Here is an 18,746-nt window from a genome sequence, read left to right as displayed (position 1 = left end):
TTTTACAGTTGGGCTAATTGACAATAATGCTTAGTATTTATATTATTCATTTGTTTAATAAAAAAAGCTATTAGAGATGATGTTTCCAGAAGTACAAAACTTTAAAGTAGGAACATGGGAATTTGTAATTTACATGAAAATATGTCCTCAAAGATTTTTCAGTTTTAATTTAGCAGTATCGTGTCGAATTCACCTGGTGAAAAAAAATTAAAATGACGTTAAAAGGTATCTGAGTAGCATAGAGGAGAGCTCCCTCCTTTATCCTTGCTAGGGACCCACCAAGCTACCCCTAGCAGTATTCTTACTTACATAGAAAAATTAAAATGGAGGAACTATAAATCTCAGATTTGTGAACATTTTGTTTGTTGCTATTGGTCAGCTTTGGTCAGCCGGGTCAGCTTCCTTCAATAGTTCCTGCATCATGTGTGCCCACAAGGATGCCACCCTCATTGAAAATTAGAAAACCGCGTAATTTGAAATTGTCGTGGCATGATCCCATAACCTTACTTTTCGCCACAATTTAGCAAGACTCTAGAGGGGATGCTACTTCGCGGCCTTTACCTGGGAGCTAATGCCCCTCAGATTGTCTTTGCTTGCTCCCCAGCACAGTGGTTACTGATCGGACTTCACCAATCCAGACCAACGGTCTTTTCATTGGCTTGGTCTAGTAAAGATAAGCAAATTCAGGAAATCTGTTAGGAATGTACAAGTTTTCCGGGGATTTTTCGATGATACAGACCACTATCTGATCTCTAGTGAACTGAGTATCTCTAGGCCTATGGTAGAGAAAGTGAAATCTGTCTGCAAACGAATAAGGGTAGAAAATATCCAGGACGAGGAAATTAGACAGAAGTACATGGATATGATTAGTGAGAAATTTCGAACTGTGTACAGTAAGGAGGTTCAGGATATAGAAACTGAATGGATGGCATACAGGGATGCTGTAGTAGAAACAGCAAGGGAAATCCTAGGAACAACTGTGTGTAAAGATAGGAAAAGGCGAACATCTTGGTGGAATGATAAAGTGAGAGCGGCTTGTAAACGTAAAAAGAAGGCCTATCAGAAATGGCTCCAAACAAGGGCCGAGGCAGACAGGGATTTGTACGTAGATGAAAGAAACAGAGCGAAACAAATAGTTGTTGAATCCAAAAAGAAGTCATGGGAAGATTTTGGTAATAACCTGGAAAGGCTAGGTCAAGCAGCAGGGAAACCTTTCTGGACTGTAATAAAGAATCTTAGGAAGGGAGGGAAAAAGGAAATGAACAGTGTTTTGAGTAATTCAGGTGAACTCGTAAGAGATCCCAGGGAATCACTGGAGAGGTGGAGGGAATATTTTGAACATCATCTCAATGTAAAAGGAAATCAGCCTGGTGGTGTTGCGAACAGCCAAGCTCATGGGGAGGAGAAAGATGTTGGTAAATTGTAAAGAAACTCCATTGTCATAAAGCAGCAGGAATAGATGAAATTAGACCTGAAATGGTGAAGTATGGTGGGAAGGCAGGGATGAAATGGCTTCATAGAGTCGTGAAATTAGCGTGGAGTGTTGGTAAGGTACCTTCAGATTGGACAAAAGCAGAATGAATAAGAAAATAGGGCAGCGGGTAAGCTACTATGACCAGCATAGTGAAAGAATTATTGTCGTCAAGATAGACACCAAACCAATGCCCACCACAATAGTGCAGGTCTATATGCCTTCTAGTTCAGCGGATGATGAAGAAATCGAAAGAATATATGAGGAGATAGAAGATTTAATACAATATCTAAAAGGTGATGAGAATCTAATTGTGATGGGAGACTGGAATGCAGTGGTAGGCCAAGGAAGAGAAGGTAATACAGTAGGAGAGTTTGGATTAGGACAAAGGAACGAAAGAGGAAGTCGGCTGGTTGAATTCTGCACTGATCATAATTTAGTCCTTGCCAATACTTGGTTCAAACACCACAAACGACAGCTGTGTACGTGGACGAGACCTGGAGACACCGGAAGGTATCAAATAGACTTCATTATGATTAGGCAGAGATTCAGAAACCAGGTGTTGGATTGCAAAACTTTCCCAGGAGCAGACGTGGACTCTGACCATAACTTGTTGGTCATGAAATGCCATCTGAAGTTGAAGAAATTGAAGAAAGGAAAGAATGCAAAAAGATGGGATCTAGACAAGTTGAAAGAAAAGAGTGTGAGGGAATGTTTCAAGGAACATGTTGCACAAGGACTAAATGAAAAGGCTGAAGGAAACACTATAGAGGAAGAGTGGAGAGTCATGAAGAATGAAGTCAGTAGGGCTGCTGAAGAAATGTCAGGAAGGAAGAAAAGATCAACTAGGAATCAGTGGATAACTCAGGAGATACTAGACCTGATTGATGAACGACGAAAATACAAGAATGCTAGAAATGAAGAGGGCAGAAAAGAATACAGGCGATTAAAGAATCAAGTGGATAGAAAGTGCAAGGTAGCTAGGGAAGAATGGCTGAAGGAGAAGTGCAAGGATGTCGAAGGCTGTATGGTCCTGGGTAAGGTAGATGCTGCATACAGGAAAATCAAGGAAACCTTTGGAGAAAGAAAATCTAGGTGTATGAATATTAAGAGCTCAGATGGAAAGCCACTTCTAGGAAAAGAAGACAAAGCAGAAAGATGGCAGGAGCATATCCAACAGTTGTATCAAGGTAAAGATGTAAATAATTTGGTTCTGGAACATGAAGAGGCTGTTGATGCTGATGAAATGGGAGACCCAATTTTGAGGTCAGAGTTTGACAGAGCTGTGAGTGACCTCAATAGGAACAAGGCACCTGGAATTGATGACATTCCCTCTGAATTACTGACTGCCTTAGGAGAAACCATCATGGCAAGGTTATTTCATTTAGTGTGCAAGATGTATGAGACAGGAGAAGTCCCATCCGCACTGATCATAATTTAGTCCTTGCCAATACTTGGTTCAAACACCACAAACGACGGCTGTGTACGTGGACGAGACCTGGAGACACCGGAAGGTATCGAATAGACTTCATTATGATTAGGCAGAGATTCAGAAACCAGGTGTTGGATTGCAAAACTTTCCCAGGAGCAGGTGTGAAATCTACCGCACCATTAGTTTAGTATCTCATGCCTGCAAAATTTTAACACGTATTATTTACAAAAGAATGGAAAAACAAGTAGATGCTGAGTTGGGAGAAGATCAATTTGGCTTCAGAAGAGATGTAGGCACACGTGAAGCAATACTGACTTTACGTCTGATCTTAGAGGATCAAATCAAGAAGGACAAGCCCACGTACATGGCATTCTTAGATCTAGAAAAGGCATTCGATAATGTTGATTGGACCAAGCTATTTATGATTCTGAAGATGATAGGGATCAGATACCGAGAAAGAAGAATTATCTACAATCTGTATAAAAATCAGTCTGCAGTGATAAGAATCAAGGGCTTTGAAAAAGAAGCAGCAATCCAGAAAGGAGTGAGGCAAGGCTGCAGTTTGTCCCCTCTCCTTTTCAATGTTTACATAGAACAGGCAGTAAAGGAGATCAAGGAGAAATTTGGAAATGGAATCACACTCCAAGGAGAGGAAATCAAAACCTTGAGATTTGCCGATGATATTGTTATTTTATCTGAGACTGCAGAAGATATTAAAATTATAAAATCCTTTTAATCACAACCACCTACTCAATACATTATATTACTCATTGAATTATAAAATAATCATGAGGTGTCTTAAATAAAGGAACATGTTTCGTTCGACATAGCGAACATCATCAGCCTTAATTTACAAGGATTAGGTCAGGGCCCTGAGCTGAATGATAAAAATTGTTAAAAGAGTGACAATACCATAATAAAAAGTAAAATGATAACATTAAACATGAAATTATAACAATATGTACAGATTAACAGCAAGTATGCAGAGGAATACTTTGAATGATGGTAGTCTATAAAGTTAAAACAAACATGAGGTTGTAAAAGTAAAAAGATATAGATATAGTAGATCTTAAATTATATGTCAATGCGTGAAGCGTGGATTAATTGTTGACTATGGAGTTCTTAATTGAGCAAAACAAAAGTTAAAATAGAGTTTATTGATTAGTGCGAGTCAAGCTGAGTCAGTTAAAAGGCGCAAAGCGACGAAGCTAAGGTTGAAATGACGTAAACTTCAGTAGTTAGGAATTCTGTAGGAGAGCCAACACAATGCCAGAAGGAAATACAGGTTGAACTAGTCCGTATTTACACGCTAGCAGTAGAATTAAACTTATACAACGTAGGACACCAATGTGGACTCGTTAAGTAACTATAACTTGAAAGTAGGGAGAGTTCCAGCAAACCAGAATGGATGGAGCAGATTATGGCACAATTGGAGTTAGAAATCTGAAAAGAAAGAAAAGGGAGGAAAAATAAAATTATGTTATAATGAAAAAAAGTTAGTAAAAAGTTAGAAGGAGGCTTACCCTTGGGACTAGTGTGAGGTGTTCGCTAACGTTGGCTGCGCGAATCAAACTGGCGAGTAACCTTATTGCTGCTTCTAGTATTGTATGTATTGTAGCAGCAATAAGGTTACTCGCCAGTTTGATTCGCGCAGCCAACGTTAGCGAACACCTCACACTAGTCCCAAGGGTAAGCCTCCTTCTAACTTTTACTAACTTTTTTTCATTATAACATAATTTTATTTTTCCTCCCTTTTCTTTCTTTTCAGATTTCTAACTCCAATTGTGCCATAATCTGCTCCATCCATTCTGGTTTGCTGGAACTCTCCCTACTTTCAAGTTATAGTTACTTAACGAGTCCACATTGGTGTCCTACGTTGTATAAGTTTAATTCTACTGCTAGCGTGTAAATACGGACTAGTTCAACCTGTATTTCCTTCTGGCATTGTGTTGGCTCTCCTACAGAATTCCTAACTACTGAAGTTTACGTCATTTCAACCTTAGCTTCGTCGCTTTGCGCCTTTTAACTGACTCAGCTTGACTCGCACTAATCAATAAACTCTATTTTAACTTTTGTTTTGCTCAATTAAGAACTCCATAGTCAACAATTAATCCACGCTTCACGCATTGACATATAATTTAAGATCTACTATATCTATATCTTTTTACTTTTACAACCTCATGTTTGTTTTAACTTTATAGACTACCATCATTCAAAGTATTCCTCTGCATACTTGCTGTTAATCTGTACATATTGTTATAATTTCATGTTTAATGTTATCATTTTACTTTTTATTATGGTATTGTCACTCTTTTAACAATTTTTATCATTCAGCTCAGGGCCCTGACCTAATCCTTGTAAATTAAGGCTGATGATGTTCGCTATGTCGAACGAAACATGTTCCTTTATTTAAGACACCTCATGATTATTTTATAATTCAATGAGTAATATAATGTATTGAGTAGGTGGTTGTGATTAAAAGGATTTTATAATTTTAATATATTGTCCTCAATACGGTTCTATTATGAGATTAATTACATGTAACTGCAGAAGATCTCGAGAAGTTGCTGAATGGTATGGATGAAGTCTTGGGTAAGGAGTACAAGATGAAAATAAATAAGTCCAAAACAAAAGTAATGGAGTGCAGTCGAACGAAGGCAGGTGATGTAGGAAATATTAGATTAGGAAACGAAGTCTTAAAGGAAGTAGATGAATATTGTTACTTGGGTAGTAAAATAACTAACGATGGCAGAAGTAAGGAGGACATAAAATGCAGAGTAGCACAAGCAAGGAAGAGCTTTCTTAAGAAAAGAAATTTGCTCGCGTCAAACATTGATATCGGAATTAGAAAGATGTTTTTGAAGACTTTCGTGTGGAGCGTGGGATTGTATGGAAGTGAAACATGGACGATAACTAGCTCAGAAAGAAAGAGAATAGAAGCTTTTGAAATGTGGTGTTACGGAAGAATGCTGAAGGTGAGATGGATAGATCGAATCACGAATGAAAAGATACTGAATCGAATTGGTGAGAGGAGATCGATTTGGCTAAATTTGACGAGAAGAAGCGATAGAATGATAGGACACATCTTAAGACACCCAGGACTTGTTCAGTTGGTTTTTGAAGGAAGTGTAGGTGGTAAGAACGGTAGGGGTAGACGAAGGTATGAATATGACAAGCAGATTAGAGCAGATGTAGGATGCAATAGGTACGTAGAAATGAAAAGGTTAGTGCAGGATAGAGTGACATGGAGAGCTGCATCAAACCAGTCTATGGACTGATGACTCAAACAACAACAACACTACACCTATTTATAAGCTAGGGAACGGGAAGGATTGCAACAACTATCGAGGTATCTCATTGATTAGTAGACCAGGCAAAGTATTCACTGGCATCTTGGAAGGGAGTGTGCGATCATTCGTTGAGAGGAAGTTGGATGAAAACCAGTGTGGTTTCACACCACGGAGAGGCTGTCAGAATCAGATTTTTCAGTATGCGCCAGTTAATTGAAATATGCTACGAGAGGAATAGGCAGTTGTGTTTTTGTTTCGTAGATCTAGAGAAAGCATATGACAGGGTACCGAGGGAAAAGATGTTCACTATACTGGGGGACTATGGAATTAAAGGTAGATTATTAAAATGAATCAAAGGCATTTATGTTGACAATTGGATTTCAGTAAGAATTGATGGTAGAATGAGTTCACGGTTCAGGGTACTTACAGGGGTTAGACAAGGCTGTAATCTTTCACCTTTGCTGTTCGTAGTTTGCATGGATCATCTGCTGAAAGGTATAAAATGGCAGAGAGGGATTCAGTTAGGTGGAAATGTAGTAAGCAGTCTGGCCTATGCTGACGACTTGTTCTTAATGGCAGATTGTGCCGAAAGCCTGCAGTCTAATATCTTGGAACTTGAAAATAGGTGCAATGAGTATGGTATGAAAATTAGCCTCTCGAAGACTAAATTGATGTCAGTAGGTAAGAAATTCAACAGAATTAAATGTCATATTGGTGGTACAAAGCTAGAACAGGTCGATAAGTTCAAGTATTTAGATTGTGTGTTCTCCCAGGATGGTGATATAGTAAGTGAGATTGAATCAAGGTGTAGTAAAGCTAATGCAGTGAGTTCGCAGTTGCAATCAGCAGTATTCTGTAAGAAGGAAGTCAGCTCCCAGATGAAACTATCTTTACATCGGTCTGTTTTCAGACCAACTTTGCTTTACGGGAGCGAAAGCTGGGTGGATTCAATATACCTTATTCATAAGTTAGAAGTAACAGACATAAATGCAGAAAGAATGATTGCTGGTACAAACAGGTGGGAACAATGGCAGGAGGGTATTCGGAATGAGGATATAAAGGCTAATTTAGGAATGAATTCGATGGATGATGCTGTATGCATAAACCGGTTACCTAGGAGAATAATGGACTCTGTTATTGAGGGCATGAAAAGTAGAGGTAGACCAAGACGACGATGGTTAGACTCGGTTTCTAACGATTTAAAAATAAGAGGTATAGAACTAAATGAGGCCACAACACTAGTTGCAAATCGAGGATTGTGGCGACGTTTAGTAAATTCCCAGAGGCTTGCAGACTGAACGCTGAAAGGCATAACAGCCTATAATGATAATATATGTATGTATGTATGTCTGCATGTATGTTGTACTAGTAACTTTTTCTACTAAAATGTGGATGATTGGCAAAGCAAATAAAACTCGAATATCAGAAGTATAATACTGACACTATAGGAGACAGATGCTGTATTTAATACATAGCATACTTATGCGACATTTGAAAATCTATAAAAGGCGGTTGATAACTATGAAATTCTGAAGTTGATCAGAATCAACTAAAGGTTATTTACAATTTGTACAAGAATCAGTGGTGAGAATTGGGGGATTTGAAACAGAAACAAGCAACCGGAAAGGAGTGAGGGAAATAGCAGCTTATTCCACTTCTTTTTTTAAGATGTGTATAAAACAAGGGAAGGAAATCGAAACATAATTTGGAAAAATGAATCACAATGCATGGAAAATATTTGCTACTGAGATTGTCATTTTATTTGAATGTCAAGAATAGTTGAATAGTAGGACACAGTCTTTAGGAAACATTATCATGTGCTTTTTCCCAAACCTGAACTGCCTTCTATCAAACCAGTTGGTAATTAGTATTTAAAATAAATAGTAATAAATAATAAATACACTAAAACCTCGTTAATTCGAAGTCGTTGGGAGGCAGAAATAGGACTTCAAATTACGTGATTTCGAATTAACCGCCAACTTGCAATTCGGAAATGCCAACTCCTGTTGTGTCACAAAATATTCTAAGACTCGTTACTCTTCCTAAGACACTTTTAAATCTTTCATATGCTATGGAAAACGACTATTTCCAAAACGTATACAAAAAGGTGCATTTACAGTATTCAAATAATGCTCTTGGATAACTCATTACCAAACATAACCTCACGCAATGAAAGGTTCCCCTGTACAAGTGCTTTATTCATTGGATTACTGCTCTGTATGCATTTTAGATCCCCTGTATTTGCACGAAAATTGCCCGACGCCCTTAAAACTTCGTGGCTTACCAACATTTCCTATGAGGAGGGGAGGAAGTCTCTCGCTTCCGTGTGCATTGCAACACAGTACATTGACCCCCACCCGTGTACGATTTCCCGGCTGGCACTTCTCTCATTTAAAACCATAAGTCTGTTCGGGCTTGGCATTAAAAAAATGCAGTTTCATCCATATGAATTGATTATATGAGCCACTCTTTTTCGCCAAGCGTCGGCAACGCCAGTGTTTACAGGTTCTGCCTCTCCGCACACTGCTTGCTACGTGATCTTGTGGCGTTCCTTTAAACGCTGAATACAAAAGAATTACAATTTCACTAGAACCTAGAATATATGAAGCACCCTGTAGACAGACCAAGTTGAATGAAAGTGCTGAAAGCTACCCTAATTTTTATATATATATATATATATAAAGGCGGTTTTGAATTAAGTCTGAATTTTGGTAATAGGACAAACATTGTTCTTCGAAGTATGAATTATCCGTATGTTGAATTAAGCAATTTAAATAACTTGCAAAACCGTACCTCATGTGTCCAGGAATGAGAGTTTCTTCAAATTAGGCGGGATTTTGAATTAACTGGTTTCAAATTATCGAGTTTCTACTGTAAATAAATGTAGTTTATTAGTAATGGAATACTGTAGAGGAATTTTAAAGGGTAGCAAATTAAAAAATGAGGTCTTTGAGGAAGTTGATGGACTTCACTGCTTAGGTAATGTAAAACAATGATACAGAGCCGAAGACGTCATAAAGTGGTATATAACCAAACTGTGAAAGGGTTTTCTGCAGAATAGAAATTGGTTCACCTCGTGCAAAGATATACTTGTTAGATAGTTGTGCAGAGTGTGGGAGTGTATGGACACAGTGGTTCAGAGAGAAAGAGACTGAAACCTTTGAAACTTAAATGTTTCTGGAGAATATTAGAAGATTGGCATGTGTAGATTAGATTACCAATAAGGTAATGAATCAAGTTTGCATGAAGAGAAAAAATGATGTAATTCAACAGGGGAGAATGATGCATTTGTAGAAGTTATTCCAAAATTTGGTAATACAAAGAACCTGGCTCTTGCACCATGACATTGCATTATCACACATTGCTGTTTCTGTTATTTCACCCTCTGCAACTTCTTTCAGTTCTTATAAAATAAGATTGTGGGTTTTATTTTTTTCATCCCCTGCTCCATTGAAGAGACCCTGGTAAAATATAATTGTGGTGGCAGGCTTTCACAGAACATGACTTCCAGGAACCAAATGCGAAGTGGTAGAATCTCTGGAAGTGATGTCCACAGCAGGATGGATATAACTACAAGGTTGATGACAGTCATTCTGCTCAATGCTGTGTCCTATGAGTTTAATATTATCAATTCAGGAATATAATAGATACTGCCTCTTTGGTGCAAATGGAGTCATAAATAAAATTCTTGTTTTAAATATGATGCCTGTTATAGCTGTGATAGTGACAGAAGACTTGCAAGATACAAGCTTTAACTAAATGTCTTATTCTTTGGTAGCGCGAAAGATTAGGATTAGCAACATTTATCCTATTCGTTAGTTGTTCATCGTCTGTTCTGTTGTCATAATTTAACTTTCATGATTACATCAGCCTAGGTCCATATCTGGTGAGATACATTGTGCAGACTGTACTGAGTGTCCTGGCATGGACTAGATCAAGCTTGTTACTTTCATTTTACTGCTTCAGTCTCACTCGTGATTTTTTTTTACCGACACAGGCAGGTCTTATGGCGATGATAGGACAGGAAAGGGCTAGGAGTGAAAAGGAAGAGGCCGTGGCCTTAATTAGAGGGTACAGCCCCAGCATTTGCCTGGTATGTAAACGGGAAGCCACGGAAAACCATCTTCAGGGCTGCCAACAGTGGGATTCGAACCCACTATCTCCCGAATACTGGATACTGGGTGCACTTAAGCGACTGCACCTATCGAGCTCGGTATTCATCACTTTGACAATATAAAAGTGACTGATAAATGAGCGATGCTAGTAATGCCATTCCTTATGCAGCCAGTCCCTGTGATGAATTTTGTTTAGCTCATGGGAGTGGTTGATGGTATGCATTTCAGTGGACTTGGCAGACTGATAAGAACATCTTCTGACTTGGGGACGAAAGCAACAACAATCTACCTCACTCCTTAATTTCCCTAGTATGCCTCTTCAGTGACACATAGGCTACTTATGACAACTGATGATGGATATGTTGAGGTCCCTTATTACTCACCATATGGTTACACCTCATATATTATATACTTCAAGAAGTTGCTTAAACACTTCTTTAAATTTTTTATGCAATGTTCATAATTACCAAGAACATCAAACAAGTCATTTTTGCAAGTGTATATAAGGTTACATCTACCCCTTCTCTTTTGTAGGACGATGACTATGATCCTCCAGGAGATGGTGAATGTGATGAGACCCTTAAACCCGCTGACGATGTTCACACCACTATAGGCTGGAAACTGGTCTCACCGCCACCAAAGGTAAACTGTTCAACTCGATGTCAAGGATTGATATTAATAGAACAGCTAAATGCTTCGTTGAAGCATTGAATGGTGTTTTGTTCCATGTTTAAATTATAAGGATCTTACTGGTATATACATACTATTTTATTTGTAACATACATGGTATTACATGTAATAGAAAGGTAACAGGCAATGCACAAATATAAATCCAAGATTCCATGTTTCATTTATACAAGTTATGTAGTATTCATGATTTTAGCAAAGGGAAAATAAGTCAGATAAAAAAGGAAAGTGCAGTTTGGAATATTTGCATCTAATGTAAGAAAAGTAAGTGCAGAACTTATTTTCAGGAAAATCTATACCTATATCTTCCTGCTGATCACAGATAAGGTTCATATGCATTCAGTGTGTACCTTCCTACAAGCTGTAAATATTTCAGACCATCCAGATTTGAAAACTCTGAATATCTGATCATATCTTTGTAATATCTTGTTACAGTATTAAGTCTACAATTCGTCTAACATTAAACAAGTTTACATAGGCTTCACAGTACCCTAATTCTTTGAATGAATTATGTTACCGTGTAGACTGTCAAAGCAATTGTAAAATATCCCCATAGACTATGTTCACAGGGAAGTTTTTGTGACAGTACATTTCCAACTTGCATGAGCACATTAAAAATGGCTCCTGAAGGATGGGTGAGGAAAGTGCTGTCAGTGCTGTATATAGTCCCTAATAAATGTGAGGGCTATGGCAGGTATTTCTTCTGTAGGCTATCTGTGAAGTAGGCTGACACATTTGACATCTTGTAACGTTGGATGTTTTGCATACTGCATTTCCTCCTAGAAGTGCGACAGGCTTCGGCAGCTGGCACATTTCCTATCCTCGCTGCTGGATGGGGGTTTCATTCATTCCATTCCTGACCCGGTCGAATGACTGGAAACAGGCTGTGGATTTTCATATCCTCCTAGACAATACATTAAACCCTCCTTAGCATCAATTATTAAGTAAATTGTTGTCCCAGTTTGGTGAATAGTCATCTAAGTTCTCATTAAAATCTAGTGGTTGCTTTATTTTATTCTGTGCTTTTTCTACTACAGCTGCATTTGTTTTATTCACAAGACTCCCCCAAGCACTGTGGCGCAGCGGAGCATCTTCAGCAGTAATTCGAGCAGCAGTTGACATTGCAGTGATGCAACAAACTATTCGAAATTGGTTACTTGAAGGAAAGCTCCAAGCCAGACGCCCTGCGGTGTGCATTCCAGTGGTGTCAAGCTAGAGCTCATTGGTGCCTGGAGTGGAGGTCCGTTATGTTTTCCGATGAAAGCCGGTTCTGCCTTGGTGCCAGTGATGGCCATGTGAGCGCCTGCATTCCACCTGTCTGCGGCGTCGACACGCTGGAGCTACACTGGGAGTTCTGGTCTGGGCAGCAGTTTCCTATGACAGCAGGAGCACTCTCTTTGTTATCCCACGCACCCGGACTGCAGATGTGTACGTCTGACTGATGATCCGACCTGTTGTGCTGCCATTCATGAACAGCACTCCTGGGGGTGTTTTCCAACAGGATAATGCATGCGCCCATGCCACTTGTTGTAACCCAACGTGCCCTACAGAGTGTCGACATGTTGCCTTGGCCTGTTTGATCCCCCGATCTGTCCCCAATCGACCATGTACAGGACATCATTATACGGCAACTCCAGCATCATCCACAACCAGTATTAACTGTCCCTGTATTGACCAACCAATTGCAACAGGCATGGAATTCCATCCCACAAACTGACTTCCGGCACCTGTACAACACAATGCATACACATTTGCATGCCTGCATTCAACAGTCAGGCGATTACACCGGTTATTAATGGACCAGCATGGCACATTTGCGATGACTTTTCTCATGCGGATATTAACCGTAAGTCTTGTAACCTTTAATCAATTAAATATGTTACCTCGACAAATATATTACCAAAATTTCCAAATTCTACATTCCTTACTTCATGATTCTTGGATATTTTTTTCCGACAATGTAATTACCCTTAAGTGCTCACCACGAATTAGAATGCCTGCAGCTCTTGAAGTTTCAAACCTACTTTTTAGTATATTTTCCAGTTCTTCATATTTGGAACATGACAAGTATTTTCTCTTTTTAGTCTGCAAAATACTTGATGATATGCTTCTTCATTTTGCCGTTGTATTCAGTGTGGATACAGAGAGCTGCAACTGGCGTGCCAGTACAATAACAAATCAACTTTTCCCAAGATTTGAACCTTCCCTTCCACAGTGAAAGTTTTCCTTTCCTTCTTTTTTTCTCCTCATTATTAGTCGGAAAATCTCCAACAATAAAGAAGGATAAGCAAACATCGCTACAAGAAGATTGTTGCAAATTATTTCAACCAGTCAATTCAGGTAACACAAACATAAATAACAAAAATACTGTATATTTGCAAATAATACGTGCCATTGAATAATGTGTGTGCCCTAAGTTTTGGAGAGAATTTAAAGAAAAGAAAATTGCCTTTACTTTGTTTTATTTGCAAAAAATAAAGCCAACATTAAGTTATGTAGGCCTACTCCAAAAAAAATTACTGTTTTCACAACTACGCAGATAAACTTTGAATCATAAATATGCTTTTAGGCTTAGAAATGAAAATGAAAACCTACAACCTGTTTTCCAGTCATTGACCGTGTCAGGGATGGAATGAATGAAGCAGATATAGGCTATTAGTACGATGGGGTCGCCACTCCCAAAATGATTTATTAATGACTGATAAATGCTATGAAATGAGTATGGAGAGTGTTGCTGGAATGAAAGATGACAGGGAAAACCGGAGTACCCGGAGAAAAACCTGTCCCGCTTCCACTTTGTCCAGCACAAATCTCACATGGAGCAACCGGGATTTGAACCATGGTATCCAGACGTGAGAGGCCGACGCGCTGCCGTCTGAGCCACGGAGGCTCTTTTAGGCTTAGAAGACAAAGTTAAATTTTCTTTCTTTGCAATGTTCAGAATATGAATTAATGCTTTCCCATTTCAACAAAGCAATGGCAAATATTTACAATCTCTTGAAAAGTCTAATACATCCATCATCAATGTCTTCCAAAAACATGCCTTTCCGTCCACCAAAATGAACTCTTTCTTCCATCCATATGACACACACTGGTTGCTTGTTTCCGGTGCCAGTTTTTTTTTTCATGCTAATTTTAGATAGACCCCCACCCCAAAAACACATCCATCTTAACCCTTTCCACTTGAATTATTTGTAAGTCCTGATTTCTCCCCACTCATATTTATTTCTGTCAGCATTCTTCATATTTTAAAACCTTGTATTAAGTACTGGTTGTAACAATATATACAGGAAGGAACTACAGAATTAATTAATTTATGGTATTTACAATCCACAAAATAATGTTTTTCACTTTCTTAACGGTATACCTTGAGTGTGTGGAAACGTTCAAAGCAAATGCCTGGATGGAGCCCTGGTTGCTTCTCACAGGTTTTACAGAAATGGACTGTCTCTCTCCTCCCTCAAACAACTTTCCTGTCACTGCAAACCTTGCAATCCTTAGTTTTTCCTTCAGGATGGGGGTACAGCAGGTGTAGCTTGCCATTCAGCCTCACTTCTTCATCTGTTGAGGAAGGTCTTCCCCTTTCCCTGCTCTGTGTATTCCGCACATTTCCTACAAGTTGTCTTACCAAGTTTTTCCTGAACTTCAGATGGGTGATTCCATTGTTACCTTCTTTGAAGAGTAGGAAGGCATTCACTATTGTGATCTCCAGAAGCCAGAAGAACATTTTTCTCCACCACTTCACTGATTTACGTGTGAATAGGTATGAGCTAGCATAGTGGTCAGAAAAATCAACGCCCCCCCCCCCATGTATTGATTATAAGCACATACGACGGTAGGTTTCTCTACAATTTCCTCAGCACCTTGACGTCTTATTCTTTGCACAGGCTGGGTGGAATTGTCATAGAAAGTGGACAGCATAGCAATAATTCGCTTGTCCTTCCAAACCAAGCAAGAAGTGTTATCTGTTCGAAGTGCAATAACGTCACGTCGTTTCATTCTCTTTGTTGCGGTTTTTCTAACTTGTAATGGCAGACCTCTCCTATTTACCATTACAGTGCCTGTGATATGGACCTTTAGTTTCAGTAGCTCAGCTGCAAGGTCGTAACTGGTATAGAACCGGTCCATAAAGACATGAAACCCAGTTTCGTTGGTGGGTTGCAAAACTTTTGTAACCAAATGAATAACTATCCTGCATTTGAAGGGTAAATCTTGCCTAACAATATGGTTCAATAGCACATACGTGTCCGGTACTCGAGTCTGACAGTACATAAATACGGAGTCCCCACTTTGTTGGTTTCTGCTTTTTGTAACACTTGAACACGACAAGACCCTTGAAGCCTACAGTGCTTTCATCAATACTCAGATTCTTTCCTGGAATGAAGTGTTCCCGGAATTTCGTGTCCAGGTACGACACTATATTTCTGACCTTCGAACCTCTATATTGTGGACCTGCCCTATCAGCATCAGGGGAAGAAAGATGGAGATTCCAGAATATCTGTAGAAATCTGTCTCTAGAGAACACATCTTCGTAGAACACCTGCTTATTCAACCAGTCTTCACTAAAATAATCCTGCATTTCTGCCTTACTGTTCATCCCCATGTTGATAATTACACCAATAAATGCCTTCAGCTCTTCTAAAGTCACAGATTTCCAAGAAAACCAGATAGATCTCTTCTGAAGTGGAGTATTTAGCTGTATTTTCATTTCGGCAAATTTGTTCTTCTCATGGACAATAGAGGTTTGTAACTGATCAGTAAAAAATAGCTGCCAGTACTCTAGTTCTACTTTAGGTCTATTGCCACAACTTGTGAATCCACTGACTAACCTGTAAGGAAATTTGGGTAATCCTTCATCACCAGTTCTCCACGATCTCCTAGGTATATTTGAAGTCAGCACTGTATGCCTGGGACCGGGATGAGTCATAATACTACCGCCTCCTCTATGATTTCTTGCGACGCTGATATCGATATCATCACTTGAATCACTAATGGACATATCACTTTCATCACCAGATTCAAAATTTTCGTCACTTTCATGGTCACTATCAACAAAATCAGCTGAAATAGACTCAAGAATCTCAGCTTCGGTCAGACTGTTTGCCGCCATGTTGCTTCACGCGACTGCTTTCCATTGTCAAGGAAACAGAGCAATTTTGCCGAGCAAAGAGAAACTAAAACACTCCTATTTGGTTTATTTCGGTTTCTGGAAGGGACCAGCACTTACGAAACGAAGTACAAAAGTCCTGGCTTGCCAGATAACCTAGCAACGAGCGGTGAAACATTGTGTCGACTCAGGGTCGACACACGAGCTATAACGCTAAGTGACGGCTGTTGACCTCAGGTCGACACACGAGCGGAAAGGGTCAAGATAAATTTTTTGGGTAGGCAACCCGTTTATCAGAATTGTCATGCGGTTTGCGTAAATTTTTATAGTAGACAACCCGCTCATCAGAATTGTGATGCAGTTTGCGTAGCTTCCCCTGATATTAATAATCGCCTAGTTTCGCCTATGTGTTGCAAGTTTGTGCTGTCCGATTTGGTCATCATGCTGCGGTTTTGCAAAGAGTTATAGGTTAGTTGCAAAGCCATTTTACTTCAATTTTTCCCTGTCTCAAACAGCCTGATGGCTGTACCACCCGTGCCCTCGAATTTTATGAATCTCTACTACGATAAATTCCCATGAAGATATAATTGTACATCCGATCCAGGAAAAACATGATCATGAAGATTAGAGTGCGCAGTGGAAAATTAAGTGCCATAACATTAATCATGATACCAAAAGGTCGGATTTGGACTGTGACTAGAAATGATCAGCGAATAGACCATGAACTGGAAATGGGCCTCCTAAGCCATATTATGAAACAAGCATAAGGGGCTAGACTACATACAATACAAGTCAAGAAATATTTACTTAAAAATCAGGAGAAAAGGATGACGACTCAAAATAAGAAAGGGCGAACATTTATATATAAATGTACATACACGCAACTCTCGATTAACTGGGATAATGAAGGGTTAAGTCTTCACGGATAAGTAAAGTAGCGGTTAACTCGCAAAAAGTTAAAAATAGAACAGGTGCTCTGAAAGTACAGTAAAAATTATAATAAATGATACTGCTGCATTGTTTTTTATTAACTTACCCAATACATTGTAGTAAAAGTAGCACTTAGCACAGTTAATAAATGGAAAAATAAACAACACTTTATGTTGAAACTAATTAGGCAAAGAAAAATATTCAGACTACCTAACTTTATTGGTTCTGAAAATAATCGGTCAGGGTTTTCTGCTTTTGTGCCGAGAAAGTCTTTTTCCTTGTTTTGCTTCTCAAGTTTCTCAAAACAAGTTTCTTCGGTGATGAGAGCATTATCCTGGCCTTCGATGTACTCCAGCAATGACTCGACATTGGCCAAGGTAGCCCCATGCGTAACTGTTTGCTGTGTTTGTGCGGCGCGACCAGCTGATTCCACCTTCTCATCACTTTCACTTCCTGCTTCCTCCCTGCCCTTTATTTTGTCGACAATCTGTTCATATGTCAGCTCTTTGTAGCCTTGGTCATTCTGGTCACAATCTAACTGACGAATATTTTCTTCGTCAACTTCCTCTCCACCTGAGACAGTTTTTACGGCTTCAGTCACTGTACTAACTGTATTGACTTCATCAAATCCGAGAATTCCATCGTCTTCAGAAATATCTGGAATGATTGTTTTCCCAAGACCACACAATTGTCAATGGTTTTTTTTATTCCCAAACCAAATCGCGGTTAATCCGATTACGGTAAATCGAGAGTTGAGTGTATATGGTTCTTGCTTACATCAAACTTTGTTTTCATATCATGTACATATACATATGGTGAGGACCTAGAAAGCAATAGCTTTTCTCACATCGTACTTGTGTGTTACTTTCATCTGAATAAACAATAATACATGACTTGGATTATAAACCCTGAAAGGGGAGTAAATCTTTCTAACAGATGTTCATCACATATAAAATCCAACTCGAATGTTACCTCCCACACACAATGAGAATTTTTTTATGTAATACTCAAGGAGTAGTTGGGTAATAATCATCAAAGCCAATCACAGAAAAGTAATTAGTGGGCTAAATATTAACCATGCACATGCGGAAATAAAAGGGAACTAGAGTTAAGACAAACATGCTCGCCATCTTTTACCTCAAGCACCAAAAACAATAATGGAAGGAGTTTAGGGGAAAAGGGGCAAAATATTGATGCAAATGTAATGGACTAATATTACATGCAAACAATATTCTCTAACCCATGGGTAAATAACGGAAATATCAAGCTTGATGAATATTATTATTATTATTATTATTATTATTGTTGTTGTTGTTGTTGTTGTTGTTGTGACTAGTGAGGTGTGGCTCAGTTGTTTGTATCTATTAGTATTATTATTATTATTTACGGACTTTATTTGATGTAAATCATGATCGTATTATTCTGAGGTTATGTCATGAAACATTGCTGTAGGTATATTAGTATGAGTTTATTTAATGTAAGAACATGTACTTAATAGCATACAATTTATTATTTATCTGTACATATGATGTATAAATCCAATGCAATATTGTGCAACACACGGTAATGGTCCAGAACAATGTAATTTTGGCTCTAGATAATTATAAAAACATCCTTTCATTCTAAATAGTTTATTGAAAACTCTCGAAATTACAAGAAAACGTGTCATATTCTTCCAGAAGCCTGGCCACGCAAGATATATAAACAGGCAGTC

The 18,746-nt window shown here is 38.7% G+C and overlaps 1 protein-coding gene across 1 annotated transcript in view; it reads left to right on the top strand.

The window, feature by feature from the left end:
• The window catches only part of LOC136876476 (condensin complex subunit 2), a 184,202-nt gene that overhangs the window by 132,734 nt on the left and 32,722 nt on the right, over window positions 1-18,746 (top strand). The window contains exon 9 of the mRNA XM_067150472.2: window positions 10,843-10,950. Within this exon, the coding sequence (XP_067006573.2) occupies window positions 10,843-10,950 (108 nt within the window). The remainder of the gene's footprint in view (window positions 1-10,842; window positions 10,951-18,746) is intronic.

The sequence above is a fragment of the Anabrus simplex genome, chromosome 1, assembly GCF_040414725.1.
Source record: "Anabrus simplex isolate iqAnaSimp1 chromosome 1, ASM4041472v1, whole genome shotgun sequence".
NCBI classification, from domain to species: domain Eukaryota; kingdom Metazoa; phylum Arthropoda; class Insecta; order Orthoptera; family Tettigoniidae; genus Anabrus; species Anabrus simplex.
This window is presented reverse-complemented; position numbering and strand designations above follow the sequence as displayed.